Source organism: Hyperoodon ampullatus, assembly GCF_949752795.1.
Source record: "Hyperoodon ampullatus genome assembly, chromosome: 2".
NCBI lineage: Eukaryota > Metazoa > Chordata > Mammalia > Artiodactyla > Ziphiidae > Hyperoodon > Hyperoodon ampullatus.
The window spans coordinates 155,889,559-155,907,802 of NC_136915.1; the positions used below are offsets into that span (position 1 = coordinate 155,889,559).

Here is an 18,244-nt window from a genome sequence, read left to right on the forward strand (position 1 = left end):
AAACCTTCTCTAAGATTGTTTTATTACTCCATGAACACAAAAGCATTTAATAAACTAGTCAGGTTTTGCTATGAATATGAGAATACAGGTGGCAGCATCCTCATTTACCTAAGACGTCAACTTCGTATTTGATTTCCTTTTCTCCTGCCACACTGGTAGCCACACATATATACTGTCCCCTATTGACTTCTAGGGCACCCACGATTTCTAGTTTCTTCCCACCAGCTTCTATGCGGATGTTGTCACTCGCTTTCACAGGTACACCATCTTTCAACCAGGTGAGAACTGGAGGAGGGTTGCCAGCAGCTTTACATTCCAGTGTCAACGAATGAGCAATAACCACTTGCTTATTGAGAGGCACAGCCAAGTCACCTTCAATCATTGGAGGAACTAGGTAGAAAAAAGTAATATTTCAGGCAATTCTTTAAAATCCTAATGAAATAAAGGGGATTCTTTTCATTTTTAACTCACGTAGTTTGACTATAGAAACTACCTATATGTTCATCTCCCCCTAAGCTACTGAGGAAAGAATTTCTTGGTTCAGCTTATCTGCAATTAGTCTAAATATTGTAGGATACTCTATACTGTGTCTGGGTTAAAAAGGACAAATTGGAGAGAATGAGCTTAGTCCTAAGAACTACTTTACCTTCTCCATAAAAATCAAATGGTCTAGATTCCCAAGTGCCATAGGCAGATGGTTGACTGAATGAATGGGCCACTTCTTGCTAACCTTAGCTTTTTAAAATATTTTTCCAAATCATGAGACAAATTCTTCTAATTCCAATTATGCATATCGAAGACAACCCAACCCAACAGGGATTTATTAGTGAACAAATTGCATGTTGCCATATTCGAAAGCATAGGCAGAAAAGTACATAATTAAAACATATATTTTTTTCCTTACCATAGACATCCACATGGAATGATTTTTCAGCAGTCCCAGCAACATTGGTTACTTGACACTTATATGTTGCTGAATCAGAGACCTGTGCTCGAGGGATATGAAGAAATTGTCCTTTATCAATATAAAGTGCTTGTGAGCTGGATATGATTGGTTGGCTGTCTTTATACCAAGTAATAGCAGGCATTGGAAGTCCCCGTGTTTCACATTCCAGTTTAATGATGCTGTTGATCAGTGCTGATATTTCTGTGGTGACATTCCCTCCTTTAATACTAGGTGGAACTACAAAGGATTTCAGAACAGAAACAAGTCTTCTAAGTTTTAGCATCTGCATCAAAGTCTCAAATGCTATAGATATTTAAATAATGCATTAAAGTAAATATGAATTAAAGACAATTAGGAAGTCTGTGATTTACCTACTGATAATTAGTTGCCTGTTTTGTCAAAACAATCTTCACCACTGTCCTTTTGGGTTTCAGATTTCAGTGAAAGCAGAATGTCAGTTTTCATTTCAGGGGTTCATTTAAGCCCAATAGATCATATTACAGTAACTAAGAAAGTCGTGTTTAACAAACAAAGCAAAACAAAATAAATCCCACTTAAAGTAAATACAATAAGTTTGAAATGAGGCCAAGGGAGCAAAAATGTCAGATGAGGTACAACTGCATGCCCTTTCCCCAGGAAATACAAAAGGCCTAAGTGCTTTCATATCCAGCTACTGGTAATAGCTGTGGAGTCTTTAACTTTTGCTTCTTCTTACTTTTTTTTTTTTTTTTTTTTTGGAACTGCCACAGAGAGTTCATTCACTCAATTATACTCATCTAATTGGCTACATGTGTATCTTTCATAATTCAGTAACCACATGTCTGGCCTCTCACACCACATGAGGACTCTGCTGCTGGAAAAACACCACCACTGACTCAAGCCCTGCTACATACTCTGAACACGATCATTCCAGGATTATGCTATCACTGCAATAACTTAAAATAAATTAAATGGCATGTGCCTGAATTTGAGTGCCTTAACTTTTAAAAATAAACTTTTATTTTAGAAGAGAATGTTTTTCTTATGTTTGGACTAGGGTTATGGGTTTTGGAAACACGATCACAGAGTGCCATTCTCATCAATCATATCAAGGGTACACACTATCAACACAGCTTATCACGATGTTGACCTTGACCACCTGGTTGAGGTAGATTTTGCTAGGTTCCTCCACTGTAAAGTTACTCTCTTTTGCTCTTTTGAAAAGAATCACTCTTCCCAGCCCATATATATGAGGGCGGGGGGAGCTATTCTACTTCCTTGAGAGGGGAATACCTACATAATTTATCTGGAATTCTTCTGTATGAGAGATTAGTCTCTCTTCCCCAATTTATTTATTTATATCAATATGCACTCATGGAGATTCATTTTATACTTTGGGTATAATCCAATACTACACTATTTATTTTATCGTTCAAATTGTTCCAGTTATGGCCTTTGGGAGCTATTCCAACCAGCCCTATGTCCCTTTGACATACTCACATCATATTATTTTAGTATTTTCTTACTTTCTGGCCCTACTACATGCTCCAGGCTCATCTTTATACTCTCTGCCCCAGCCTTAGAATTAACTATTTCTCCTAGAAGCTCTGGTTCTTTTTAGTGGAAAAGAATATTAGAAAACAGTATCTAGATCTGAGTAGAATTCCTTAATGTTTTCTGATAATTGTTCTTAGAACTAGTTCATAGTGACAAACATTAATATACATATTTTTTTCCTCACACATAAATGAAGGCAAGATCTACTATACAGGCATACTTCATTTTATTGTGCTTTGCCGACACTGTATTTTTCACAAACTGAAGGTCTGTGGCAGGCCTGCAATGAGCAAGTCTATTGGCACTATTTTCCAACAGCATTGGCTCACTTCCTGTCCTTGTCACATTTTGGTATTTCTATCAATATTTCAAACTTTCTCATTATTATTATATTTGTTGTGGAGATCTATGATCAGAGATTTTATTTTATTCTTTTTAGTGATCATGATGGATTCTTTAATAAAAATATCATTATATTTTTTAACATCTTTATTGGAGTATAATTGCTTTACAATGGTGTGTTAGTTTCTGCTTTATAACAAAGTAAATCAGTTAGACATATACATATATCCCCATGTCTCTTCCCTCTTACGTCCCCCTGCCTCCCACCCTCCCTATCCCACCCCTCTAGGTGGTCACAAAGCACCGAGCTGATCTCCCTGTGCCATGCAGCTGCTTCCCACTAGCTATCTATTTTACATTTGGTAGTGTATTTATGTCCATGCCACTCTCTCATTTTGTCTCAGCTTACCCTTCCCCCTGCCCGTGTCCTCAAGTCCATTCTCTGGGAGGTCTGCGCCTTTATTACCGTCTTGCCCCTAGGTTCTTCATCACCTTTTTTTTTTTTAGATTCCATATATATGTGTTAGCATACAGTATTTGTTTTTCTCTTTCTGACTTACTTCACTCTGTATGACAGACTCTAGGTCCATCCACCTCACTGCAAATAACTCAGTTTCGTTTCTTTTTATGGCTGAGTAATATTCCATTGTATATATGTGCCACATCTTATGTATCCATTCATCTGTTGATGGGCACTTAGGTTGCTTCCATGTTCTGGCTATTGTAAATAGAGCTGCAATGAACATTTTGGTACATGACTCTTTTTGAATTATGGTTTTCTCAGGCTATATGCCCAGTAGTGGGATTGCTGGGTCATATGGTAGTTCTATTTGTAGTTTTTTAAGGAACCTCCATACTGTTCTCCATAGTGGATGTATCAATTTACATTCCCACCAACAGTGCAAGAGGGTTCTCTTTTCTCCACACCCTCTCCAGCATTTATTGTTTGTAGATTTTTTGATGATGGCCATTCTGACTGGTGTGAGATGATATCTCACTGTAGTTTTGATCTGCATTTCTCTAATGATTAATGATGTTGAGCATTCTTTCATGTGTTTGTTGGCAATCTGTATATCTGATCAGAGATTTTAATGTTACTACTATGACTTGCTAAAGGCTCAGATGATGGTTAGTATTTTTTAGCGATAAAGTATTTTTAAATTAAGGTGTGTACTTTTATTAGACATAATGCTTTCGTACATTTAATAGACTATAGTATAGTGTAAACATAACTTTTATTTGCACTGGGAAACCAAAAAAAATTTGTGTGACTCACTTTATTGCAATATTTGCTTTATTGTGGTGGTCTGGAACAGAACCTGCAATATCTCAGAGGTATGCCTGTATTGTGAGGTAAATTTGATGGTGGAATAATTTTTCTATAAGGTGGTTTACTATATAAATCAGGGCAGCCAATTATGGCCCACAGGCCAGGCATCAAGATGCTGAACCAAACACAGTTTTTGCATTTTTAAATGACTGGAAAAAATCAAAATACTGATAATATTTTGTGACATGTAAAAATTATATGAAATTCAAACTTCAGCACCTATTAAGTTTTATTGGAGTATGGTCATGCTCATTTGTTTATGTATTGTCTATGGCTATGTTCACTTTTACAATGGCAGAGTTAAATTGTTGCAATAAATACCAAATGTGGTGTTCTCATTGTTTCTCACTGTTGCTCAGCTCACCATAAATTTCAGTGACACAATTATAAGCCAACAGCATTTCAAGTGCCATAAATATCACCATACCGTGATATGAGCATGACCATACTTTACTTTTATTACCAGTGCATACTCCCCATGTCAAAACACACACAAAAAAAGAAAAGTAAGCTTTAAAACGTAACATTTTTTTTTTTTTTTTTTTTGCTTTACGCGGGCCCCTCACCGTCGTGGCCCCTCCCGTTGGGGAGCACAGGCTCCGGACGCACAGGCTCAGCGGCCATGGCTCACGGGCCCAGCTGCTCCGCGGCATGTGGGATCTTCCCGGATCGGGGCACGAACCCGTGTCCCCTGCATCGGCAGGCGGACTCTCAACCACTGCGCCACCAGGGAAGCCCAAAACGTAACATTTTTAAAGCACAGAACAGTGTGGATTATTTTGTTATTAGGTTCAATGGCAAAGCACTGAGTTTATTTTTTAATAACACTATAGCTGTTTTGAAAAAATACACTGCACACTAACTCTATTAGCCTAAGCACTCATCACAATATATCCCATTCAAAGAAAAACAACCGATAAATTAATATAAAATAGAATGTCTCATTAGGCAGAATTTCTTCACAAAGATAAAAAGTCAAAATGAGGCTACCATCTAAGTTTCTGAGTGGCTCATTTGTTAGCCAAGGAAGGAGAGCCATTTACCAACAGTGATTTAATTAAATCAAGAATGATTACATTAGCAAACAATTATGCCTAAACTAATCAATTTGTTTAAGATGATTAGCCTTTCCATAAGAAAAACTGCTTGAAGAGTTGAGAAAACTGACAATATCAATAGTCATTTTTTTTTAAAGGGAACTTTTCTGAATAGTATTCTTGGCTCTTGACAAATTGACAGATGTTACTGATACTGCTTAGCTGTCTTTTATTTGAGGAGTCAATGCCACACTGAAGAAACTGAAGAATTAGTCTCTAAGAATAGTCTGCATGGAACAACTACAGACAAAAATATTTTCAAAGAAGTAGAAAAAGCACTAATTTATTACAACCTGAAGTGGAATCTGCTAAGATGTGCTACCACTGATGGTGATAAAAATACATTTGGGGCAGAAAAAGGTTTAGAGAAATTTACAAATTTTACATTTTAAATTCATTAAAATGTAAAATTCTAAGAGTCTATCGTTATTCCTTGTACTATTCATCAGCACTTGTGTAAAATATTTATGTGTTATTGAAACAGAACTGTCCAAGGGGTATTTTACTTGCTCTTATGGACTTAAATATCATCAGTTCCATGAATTTTTGTCAGAAGTAGAAGGTGAATATAATGACTTGTTCTACCTTATAGCAGCTTAATGTCTTAATGGTGGTGAAGTTACATTTTAATTTTTGGAGCTTAGGACTGAGACTGAATTTTTTCTGAATGAGAATTGTCCTCAAACACTATTATTGAGTACTGAATGATTCTGGAATTTAGTTTTGCCATAAACTTGACAATGTTTCTTAATAAATTCAACCTAAACTTACCAGATAAAACCAGCACTTGAATGCAAAATCTATACTGTTAGTAGTCATTCTGTTGTTTGAATCACAAGTAATGTCAAGCTCCTCTACACATTTTCCATGCTGTCAAACAAAACTCAGATCTCAATTCCCCTACAAATTTGCAGTGAATATATTTTCTGACCTCAACTTTCAGTTTCAACAATGTTTGTCAAACTTTGATGCAAATGCAAATGAAATTTCCACATTTTAAGTTCTTTTATCTCTGAAAATGAGGGCCTTCCATCTAACCTTCAATTGGAATTGATTAATTGGGAGTAGAATGGCAGGCCAAAAGTCAAATATCAAGAGAATATAACAGAATTCTGCAAATGCCTTTCAAGTAATGAATATGATCAATTAAAATCTTATGTTTGTGAAATGATATTAGTATTTGACAGTATCTACAGTATCTGCATGAAAAGACATTTTCAAAAATGAAATACATAAAATCTCATTACAGACCAGTATTAACAGATGAACATCTGCATTTAATTTTGGTGACAGGAATCATTAACTTTGAACTCCAATTAAGTAAAATGTTATCCCTCCAAAAGAAATCCATTCTCATTAGTAGACTTGTATTACAACAAATTTTACAATTTTTAAAATTACCAGAAAAATAGAATATCATGAATAAACAATTGGTAGACATTTCTTTCTATTTTGTTATGTAAGTACCTACATAATGTCCTTGATTTTGCCTCACAGTCTGCAAAGCCTAAAATATTTACCAACTTGCCCTTTATAAAAAAGGTTTGCCAAGTCCTGCTATAGATAATTAATTAATATCAATTCAAGCCACCATTTTGAAATCTTAAGAAAGAACATTTTACTCAGACTTTAAATTTTAATTTTGATTTGAGCCTATTCATGGAATCTAGAAACATACATCAAATTTTTGGCTGAAATTGTCTAAATAAACTGGCTAGCCTAATTAGTTGGATGATACATTAATGAAGTCAAGAACAGATGGTAACTCTACCTAATGCACTGTGGTAACCTAAATGGGAGGGAAGTCCAGAAGGGAGGGGATATCTGTATGTGTATGACTGATTCATTTTGTTGTGCAGTGGAGGCTAACACAACATTGTAAAACAACCATACTCCAATAAAAACTAATAAAAATAAACAAATTAAATTTAATTTAAAAAATGAAGTCAAGAACATAGGTTCAAACAACCCCTTGCCCTCCATGAATGCTTTGCAAAGGAATATCACTTGTATTGAAAAGAGTTCATTTTATAAGTTTGTAGTTATGAAATTGAGAAAAAAATTACTCAAAGAACATTTCCAGCTGAAAGCAGAACAATAAACCATCTACTGTTTAAATCTGCCAGATAAATATTTCTTCCTGTTTCAATTTAATTCATATATACTTTTATGAGACCTGTACTTCTGTTTGAGGAAGGGTGTTACAGGTAAATGTTATGAACCCACTGCACATTAAAATGTACCACGTATATACACTCAAAGACTTTTACACCATTTGGGGAAACTCTCAGACCTCTGAAACTTATGCACAGACTGCAGGTTAAAAATCTTTGCCTCGGAACTACTAGTTATGAATCTGCAGTCTCCCCATAGGTTATTAAAAGCTCTTTTAGTTCCTTTATTTTCACATTCGTTCCCCACCCCCCATTTCCCCTCCATCTTTTTTATTTTCCATCATATTTTGTCTCCATTTCTTCCCTAATTCAGGCAAAATGTGCATTTCTGCCTTTCAGATGCATCGGACCCACTTGCTTTTTCCTCATGTTAGTATGTAAAGAAAATGAATGAATCAACTGCAGTATGAACCACATTCTCAACCTGAAATCTAGATAAATATTTCTCACAGTTAGCCCAAGTATGGCATCTGTTTCATTTATTCTTAGGAATAAAAGCATTTTCTCAAGTGAAATAAAATAAGCTTAAGATTACCCACTCAGAGGTGCAGACAAGCTTGCTAGAGAGGAAGTGGCATTATTTCCTGAATTACTGAATACTTAAAACTTCACAGTGTTACAGTGCCTTTCATCTCAGACAATCTAAGAAGGTTTAATCATTACAAAGCCCTCTCTTCTCGGTGCCTTAGGGCATCATACCAAATGAACAAGAAAATCTGAAATGAAAGAACTCAACTCCTATAGAAATAGGAGTCTTACTGAATCACCAAAATGTATTCATCACATTCTTTGGCAACAATACAACAATGTAGAGAAAACTATTCAACAGCTTAGGGGAAATATTGCACCTATTGTTTAAAAGGTTGGTTCTGGTAGGAGGCCAATGGTAGCAATAACACTTTTGTTTAACTTGGATGCCTGGACAGCTAATCTTTCAGTAACATTACTGTTTTTTGGAGGACATGTCTGTTCACGACTGATTTCTTCCACAGGCTTCTATTTGTAGAGAGAAATGATTTAAAAGCCTGCATTAAATAAAAGTTCTTTGATTCAAGAATGCTATTTGAACTTTATATAAAGACAACTAACATTAAAAAAGGGAAATTTGCAATTCAGTGAAGTTATATAGAAATCAAGCCAGATTCTACATATATTTCAAGTTGCAAGACAATACAATCACTAAGTAGATAATAATAAATGAATAATATTCGTTGAACTTTTACTGTAAGCTGGGCAATATAAAGTATCTAGCAATTGATCCTCACAATAATATTATTAAGTAGGTACTGTTATTATCCCCATTTTATAGATGAGACCGAAGCTCAGAGGGGTCAGGCAATTTGTCCAAAGTTGCAAAGTTAGTAAGTGGCAGAAGTTGGGTCTGAACCCAAGTCCACTTACCTCGGAAGCCCAAGTTCCTTTTTTTTTTTTTTAAATTTTTATTGGGGTATAGTTGATTTACAATGTTGTGTTAGTTTCAGGTGTACAGCAAAGTGAATCTGTTATACATATACATATATCCTCTCTTTCTGGTTTTTTTTTTTTAGATTCTTCTTCCATATAGGCCAATACAGAGTACTGAGTAGAGTTCCCTGTGCTATACAGCGGGGTCTTATTAGTTATCTATTTTATACATAGTAGCGTGTATGTGTCAGTCCCGGTCTCCCAATTTATCCCCCTGCCACTTCCCCACCTAACCTCTGGTAACCATAAGTTTGTTTTCTACATCCGTGACTCAAACCATCACTGTCCAACAGAATTATAATTAAGATCACATATATAATTTAAAAATTTTTAGTAGCCACATTAAAAAGTAGGGAAATAATACATTTTACTTAGTCCAATATATCTAAAATATCATTTCAGATGTAATCAATGTAAAATTATTACTTAGGTATCTTACATTATATTTTCATATTAAGTCTTTGATATCTGGTGTGTATTTTATACTTACAGCTTGTCTCAATTTGGAGTAGCCACATTTCCAATGCTCAACAGTCACGTGTGGCTGGTGCCTACCATACTGAACAGTGTATCACTAGACAATTCATTCACTGAGCAAGTATTTCTTGAGAGCTACTGTGCATCAGACATTAAAGTAGAGAACATGCAAAACAAGGCCCTGCTTTTATAAAGTTTAGCTTCCTTTGAGAGAAATAGCAAATAAGTAAATAAACCCATAAGTAAGCAATTAAACTATCAGACAGTGATCCATGCTTTAAAGAAAACTAGGACAATGTAATAGAGAGTGATGACGTGATTGGTTTGGTTTGGGAAGATCCTACAAGGAAGTGACATTCCTGAGGTATCTAAACTTTCCTTGAGTGTCAAACGCTATACAAAGCAGAAGATAGTGCAGGAAGTAGAGCCATAATAAGCATGACTGGCCTAATGAGCCCTATTCCTTTCTATCATGCAATTCTTTGTGCCTGCAACATGATGTTCAAGTGCCTTCCTATGGCTTCTGGCATAAAAAATAAATGACTTTGGCAGTCACCTTCCTCAGGGGATATTGAGAATTTTAGTGAAATGAGGGCTACATACCTCTGATGGGGACTTAACTGAGAGAAAATAGCAGCACAGCCTAAAACATTTAAAATATTACCATGTGGTCTGAATAAAGGCCAAGATGCAATGAAAATAGAATAATTGAGTTGTTCTCATACCATCATCTTCATTCTATTTCATGCATCTCTGCTCTTTTTAGAGCTTTTTAAAAACCCCTTTAGGGATACAGACATTTGATTTATGTTACACTAACAAATCAAGGAATACTTGACCTCTTAAGTGAGGTCATATGAAAATCACTAGACCCCTTGAAGAAATCCATACTTAATGATAAAATACATTAAAATTGGATGCAATGTTCTAGCTTAAAACACATGAAAATAGGCTTTTTCTTTTAAAGTAAATAGCATTCCAAATTACTTAGTATTGAATCAAACAGCAGTTAACAGTAGAGCAAACCCTGATTTTCAATGTATAATGAAAACTGATAATAACAGTAAAAAGCATAAGAACGTCACACTTACTATAGATAGTCAGTTTTATATCCTTGGCTTGTTTGCCAGCTGCATTAGACACAGTACACTGGTAGCGTCCCTTGTCACTTCTTCGTGCATTCTTTAAATGTAAAATTTGTCCTTTGTCTAGAAGTTCAATATTAGAGTCTCCCAAAAATAAAGGCCTAGAAAAAGTAAAATTTTATTCCATGGGCCCATTTTTGTTATCCTAAATGTTTTCTCTTTTATTAATCACAATGAAAATCATTAAATCATATGAATTTAAAAATATGAATCAAAGTTGATTTTTTTAGTATGAATCTAAAAAAAATACAATGATATGATTAAGTACTTCTGTTCAGAAGAACAGAATTATTAAACCACTTTACTAATGAAAGTAGATAATTATCACTTTGAGACAAAACTTCACTTAAACATAAATTGAATGAATAATATTAAATTATTAAATTGAACTTCATTTCAAACTTAAATTGTTGAATAATATTAATACAAAACTTTATTTCTTTCATTCATCTCCCCCCCTTTTTTTTTGGTTTACAAAGCCAAAATTTCTACCATCATTCAGAAAAGAAAAACTAAGTGTACAGGAGCTTCAAGCTAAGCAATATTATTTGTAAACTAGTATTATAACACCTGGAAAAATATTTACAATAGAATGAATGGTTATTACTTACTAAAGACAATGATCATGCCAATTTTCCTAAAAAGTAGATATTGTAATAAATACGAATGCTTTTATAATTATAAATACTGAAAGATATTTACCCCAAAGGCAGCTCATATATATTTGTCAAGAAGTCTTCTTCTACTATACGGAGTCATTTATTAACTACTATAAAATGCTTACTTTATGTTTGGCAGCAGCTTTATTTAATACTTAAAACATCATGGTAATTAAAGTCTATGATATCCTAAGAGTCATGCCTTTAAAATCCATTGATCTTCTTTCAGGAAGACCCATAGCCAGTTTTTTAAAAGCTGCAGTGAACTAGCCCCATGATAAATAGATGCACTGCTATATTAATAAGCCAACAATCAGACTACAAGGTTAAATGGAAACACATTTAATTTTCTGTGGTAGCATCTCATACTATTCCTTGGTATGACTCTTTTAAGTTCTCTAAAGCTAAGAGAATAAAGTACCTTACTTTAATGCATTTTAACTGTTTAAAGAAGTGGAATACTTGATAATGCTACTCAAATTGAAGTAACTTTAAAACTTTCACTGATTGTTAATTATGAAGTAACACAAAAATTGAAACAAACAAAAAAACATTATAATAAGAAAAGGTCTCCTTGTTTTATTACCCCTAATGTGAGTCTTTTCTCTAGACGTCTTACGATTGTCAGTTTAGTTTGTGTTCTTCCACGTTTTTCTAAACATTTTTCACCCATAAATGTATTGCTAGAGGAATCTAAAGTTGTTATACATAAATGGTATTGTATTATTGTTATACTTTTCACTTGACAATAGCTATGGAGATAGTTTTGGTACATATAGCCTGATCTTACTCTTTTTAATTGCTGTCCAGTCTTTCATAATAAGACAATGCCATACGTCATCTATCCTCTCTCCCAATGTCAAGCTTTAAACAGTTTTCACTTTTCTGCTTTCACAGGGTTTCAGGGAGTATTCAGGGAGTCAAGCCTTCCTGCAGAACAGATGACTGGCTTCCCTGTCCTAGACACCAGAAGTGTAATTGCTACATTATAGCATATGAGCATTTAAATTTTAATAGATATCAACAAATTGCCTTTCAGAGTACTAATTTACATTGTCCCATCAGAGTCCTATATCCTGATTTCCCATACTCTAAGCCAACACTTGATATTTTTCAAACCTCTACTTTTTCTTGCCAAACTAATGTATGAAAAACAAAATCATATTATTTTGCTTACCTTCTCCAAATTATTGAAGGTAAGCATCTTTTAATATATTTATTGCTTAACTATATAACTTTTTAATTGCCTGTTTATACCTTCCACACATTTTTCTATGTTGTTTGTCTTTCTTATTGACATATAAAAAGTTTTTACACAATCCTTTATTTTATACACTGAAAACCTTTACTCTTTGCTATTTAGGTCTTAGACAGCTGCTTTCAGAAATTATAATAATACACAAGGGCTAAGAGAAATATCGAATTGCTCTTTTGTGGTTGTTCCTTTTTGACCATATATTAAACTAGCTTAAGCATTCATTTTGCTGTCATAAGCAAGTTTTCCTTTTTAATAATTCAAACAATTCCATGAAAAGACAAATTATCTCTGTACTTGGATCTTGCATTTTTCATTTTTCATTCTTAGCCCTTAGTGTATATTTAGTGTATAATAAATGTGAGTTCCTCTGTGTCTCTAAAATAAATTCCCAGCATTTATAAAGTCTTACAATTCATAAATTTGAGACCATTTTTGAATAATATTGTTTTTCCTTCATGTTCATTTAATAATACTCTATGTGGTAAGATAATTAAGACGGGGAAAATCCACATCTATTTCCAAACAATTGGATCCTTGTAACAAATACAGAAGAGGTACTCACTTGCCATCTTTGAACCAGTGAATAATGGGAATGGGAGTGCCTTTAACTTGGCATTCAAGGGTGGTATCCTGGTTGAGGACAACTGAGACTTCACTTGGGGAGCTGGTACCTATTATGGTGGGTGGGACTTGAACAAAGACATTTTATCATGAAAATCTATGACTTAGCAAAAAGAATGGGGAGTGAGAGAAGATAATGATTTCTATAATATTTCAACAAAATCTTAATGTTAAAAGTAAAATATCATACAATAATCCCTTTCATATCACATCTGCAGACCCAAATGTCAAATTTAAACATAGGAACACGTTCATGAAAGATTTGATAGCAAGACAATTACTTGGAAGAATTACAGTAGTAAAGAACTCATTTTGAGGAGTATTAAATCAAGGTACAAAAGGAGTTTAGAATATAAATGAGCAGTGAGGCTCATATAATGAAATTTACTACTGCTATACGTTTTAGATAATGAATGACAGTCAATGACAATCTTATAATGTTTAAATTCTACCATAGTGCTGTTTGAAATATATTACCCTTGTCTCTTTTAAAGGGCTCCTATGCTAAAATTGTAAATGAGATATAATGTGAAAAGATTGTACTAGTTTTTATTCTCGGAATTATAAAGCATATTAAAGAGCTCCCATAAACTTCCCTGGTCTTTGAATCCTCCCCCTTTATATCACACTACGGTGTTTGATCTTAATCTTCAGAGCAATGATCAGCCATTAAAGGGTTTCAATAAGGGAGGGCTGTGATCAAATTTGTTTTAAGACCACACTGGCTTCTGAATGAAGATCGGATTCCAGTGGCAAATAATGGATGAAGGGGAGTAGTTAGGAGGCTATTACATTAATTCAGCTTATAAATTATAATTAACATGGAATTAAGCAGCAGATTTAACAGGATGTAGACAGATTTACAGAGTCAGGGAGAGGGAGGTAGGAAGAATGAGTATCAGGTTGTGTCAGAAGCAAGTGGATGGATGGAGGTGCTGGTCACTATGATGGGGGTCACTGAAGGTGACCAGAACAGACATTTACTGAGACCTCTCTGTTTTCTATGCCACTGAGATATTCAAGCCAAGATATTGTAGAGGAGATCAGATATATCACCTGAGAGCTCAGGGAAGAAGTCTGAGCTGGAGATAAAAATGTGGGAGTCATCAGTGCACAGATAGCAGTCAAAGTTCTGAGAGTAAATGAGTGCCAAGAGAAATAATGCCAATGAGACTAATGATAGAAAAGATCACTTTGTTTCTATAACCTATACTTAAATACAATAATGGTAATTTTAGCAGAGGAAATTCAAAGTACTTCAGGCTTTGAGAAGACTTATGAGAGACAGAACTTTATGTTTTAGCAGTTTACGAACGGTAACTCTAATGCAGCATCATTACCAGACCTCACTTCCACTCCAGACTTACAAATCATATGCCCTTTCGATGAGCAAAACATTGAAAAGGAAGGAAGGCATTTTATCACAAAGTAAACTTTAATCAGCAAATATAATTTCACAAACTAAACTTATAAAAATTTTATGATTATGATTAAAACATTTTAAATGTTTTAAATCCCAATTTATTATAGCTGCTACCCATTCTCAGCATTCTCCCCATTTAATTAGAATCAGGGCTGAGATTGTTTAGTTATAGGAATTAATTAGAATGCAGGGGAGGGTGAATTTACTACCTTCCTCAGTTCATGTACAACCTAGCAGCTTTAGGAGATGTTGGCAACATGAATGAATTTTACTGTGCATCATCCTCTATAGTTACTTCCCAAAGAATTTCCTGACCACATCATTAGAGAAACTAACAAGAGCAGTAATTTAGTATTTTCTGTACAAGACAGTACCAAGTACCCATAGACATCGCTATATGATAATAACAAATACCTATAAACTTTCTATATCACATGGTTCTGATTAACCAATATTAAAGACAAAAATAATAATAAAATGAATATTTCTCCTATCAATTTATTTTTCATCTCTTTACTCTTTAATACAGTTAATGCTGTCCTATATAAGAAATACATCTGAATTGCAGTTTTTTAAAAGAATGTTTTCCTTACCTAGCACATCGATGTTGAAATACTTTTGAGAAGTGCCTGCAGTATTAATTGCTTTGCAGGAATATCTTCCTGCATCCTCTGGAGTGGCTTTGAAGAGCTTTAATATCTTCCCATTGCTCACAATCTGAATAGTGCTGCTTTCAGTCACCTTTTAAGGCCAAAAGGGTCAGTGTTATTTCCAATCCTAATAAAAATGCATAATTAAAATTTGAAGTAAAATTTTTATACTATTATTAATAAGAAAGTCACATTTGAATGATTTACTTCAGAGGGAGAGGCAAGGACCTATGCATATTTGGATGTCTCCATTTACCTGGACATCATCTTTATACCATATAATGATGGGAGATGGAGTACCTTCAACTTCACAAATGAGACTGGTCAGCTGGTTGACCAACACGGACACATTTGTTACTTGTTCTTTATCTTTAATTACTGGAGGAACTGCAAAAAGTGAGAAGTTGTAGTTAGATAGTTTTAAATAAATATTATATACAAAGTTTCTTTACAAAGGACTTTAGAAAGCAAATTCTGAGATACCTGATAGCTAGAAAGGCTGGTCATACTTAAGACAGCTTTTATTATGAAATGAAGAGTCTTGACCACTATATTTATAAGTAGCTCATTGAATTTTTACTTTAATTATTATTTTAGAGTTTTGAATTAAGGATAAATTAAAGGGAGATCCTATTTATTTCACATACCACTCAAAATGCAAACTGCTAGAGTCTCAAGTTACGTGAGACTACTTTGCTGATGAGAATGAATATTGCCCACTGTTTCTGGAAGCCAATATCCATCACATTTCAAAATGCACATATCCTTTGATGCATGCAAAGTGCCATATATACATGATTTCATTGAATCATTACTTAGAATAGTAAACAAATGGTACCAAACCAAATGCTCATCATTACTAGAAGAAGGTTAAGTAAATCATGGTATGGTGGGATGCTAGGTAGGCATAAATAAGAGTTAGATCTCCAGGATAGAGTGTTTAATGAAATAGGCAAGGTGTGGAGTAATGTATATAATGGTCTATTATAAATGCATTTTGTATGTAAAAAAAAGAGGATGAAATATATATTCATATTTCTTCATTTTTGCATAAAAATATCTCTGGGAAGATACATACATACACACATATACCTAACAACTTTCCTTGCCCATAGGGAGGATAAGTAGATGGCTTAGCTCACGTCCAGGGGACTTTTGACTATGTATCTTTTTCTACCATTTGAACTTTCAGTGCTAAAAAATAAATCAATAAATGCAGTTAGACCACTACTTTTCTGGTTGATAACACGTCTTTTCACATAAATATTAAATAACACTAGACTGAAAGAATAACATATATAAAAGAATCTGAAAATGTCACATATTCAGTTATACGATTTTAGCATTTCTATCTGTATTTACCATGGACTTTGAGGTTATATTTTTTTTCTGTGGTTCCCGCTTCATTGACTGCCACACAAATGTACTCCCCATTGTCATATGGCGTAACAGAAGCAATAACCAACAATGTGCCATCTTCTAATATAGAAATACCAGGATCTCTGGCTGTCAGCTCTCTACCGTTCCACAACCATTTGATGGTTGGTTTGGGGGTACCTAAATAAGAAATTAAAGCTTTGTGATATTTTACAACAAAATTAGAAGTCACTATTAAATATCAAATATCTTGAGGAGAAATAAAATTTGTTATGATTATAACATGTACCCTTAGGTTCTATGCTTCTTTGAAGATATTGCTCCTGGCATGGGATTTTGACGAGATTATGGTATTTAATGCCTCTAATTCCTGATCAGTCTTAAAAGATGTATGGTCTGTGGTGTAGAATTTGATTAAAGTTGTTTTTATCAAGACATTCAGATGATAGTAAGCAAAGCAAAACATTTTCTTGAGTGAGTTCATGGTGCTAGTGGGGGAAAAAAGCTGTATTAATTAAATGGACTAGAAATGGGGAGAGTTTTTGGATGAAAATAAAGGAAGAGCAAAAATAAGATACTATCAGAGGAATATACATGAAGATTGCTCAGAGTACATAAATGATGTACAGAAATGATGCTTCATAAGTCACATTTTAAACAGGCCTGATAGAGCAGAGATGAGGAACGTCTACTATCCACACATCTTCTGGGGATCCCATTCTGTTAAACAGAGGGCAATAGATTAATTCTTGACTTTTTATACTGAAAAGAAAGCTGAGAAAGCAGTGAGCAGAATTGCTTTCCTCAATTTATTTGTGACCAAGAGAGTGAATGGAAGTTACATAACTCATGAATGAAAGTGATAAGAACCATCTTAAAATGCATAATGGAGCCAAAAGGACGTACTTGAAATAGACAAACAGTAAACTCTATAATAAGAATGTATTTATTTAGCAAACAATGTGCCAGGCACTATTCTAAGTACTTTCACATTTTACTTAATCCCTATAAAAATTAAAAAAGCACATTCAATAAAATTAATATAATTGTATGACATGGCTAATAATCTTATATTAAAGCATAATAAAAATATTAAAGAATGGTCATATATCTAAGTACAAAAGAATGGCAGGAATACATAGAATGTGTCATTTAGGTTAAACTCAAATTGAGTTAAGGAATTATAAAAATGACTGTGATTGACTATGAATGACTATGAACTAATAAAATGACTATACTTTTGGGAAAAAATAACACAAAAATATTGGCCTATTTCATCATCCTCATAGTAAGATGCTGACTGATGAGGAAGAGAAGATAAAACTGATGGATTGCAGTTGTTCATGTTGTCAAGGAAAAAAGGGGGTTATAGGGCTTCCCTGGTGGTGCAGTGGTTGAGAGTCCACCTGCCGATGCAGGGGACACGGGTTCGTGCTCTGGTCCGGGAAGATCCCACATGCCATGGGGCGGCTGGGCCTGTGAGCCATGGCCGCTAGGCCTGCGCACCCAGAAGCCTGTGCTCTGCAACGGGAGAGGCCACAACAGTGAGAGGCCCACGTACCACACAAAAAAAAAAGAAAAAAGGGGGTTATAATCATTTCCTTACATCCTACTCATTCTTTTATGTGGTTCTCAAACTTCTCAATTAATATTTGTTAAGTTAATAAATGAAAAAGTAAATGAACAAGCAAAAGAAAGAAACTGTGTTCTATTTTACTTCTAAATGGTAGAACAACCATGGTCAA

At 34.3% G+C, this 18,244-nt stretch overlaps 1 protein-coding gene across 1 annotated transcript in view; it reads right to left on the reverse strand.

The window, feature by feature from the left end:
* The window catches only part of HMCN1 (hemicentin 1), a gene marked incomplete at its 3' end in the record, with an annotated part of 531,222 nt that overhangs the window by 225,489 nt on the left and 287,489 nt on the right, over window positions 1-18,244 (reverse strand). Inside the window, exons 26-32 of the mRNA XM_079726768.1 lie at window positions 16,485-16,679; window positions 15,379-15,509; window positions 15,066-15,213; window positions 12,991-13,117; window positions 10,458-10,612; window positions 905-1,183; window positions 109-390 (exon numbers count right to left, since the gene is read on the reverse strand). Of these exons, the coding sequence (XP_079582894.1) occupies window positions 109-390; window positions 905-1,183; window positions 10,458-10,612; window positions 12,991-13,117; window positions 15,066-15,213; window positions 15,379-15,509; window positions 16,485-16,679 (1,317 nt within the window). The remainder of the gene's footprint in view (window positions 1-108; window positions 391-904; window positions 1,184-10,457; window positions 10,613-12,990; window positions 13,118-15,065; window positions 15,214-15,378; window positions 15,510-16,484; window positions 16,680-18,244) is intronic.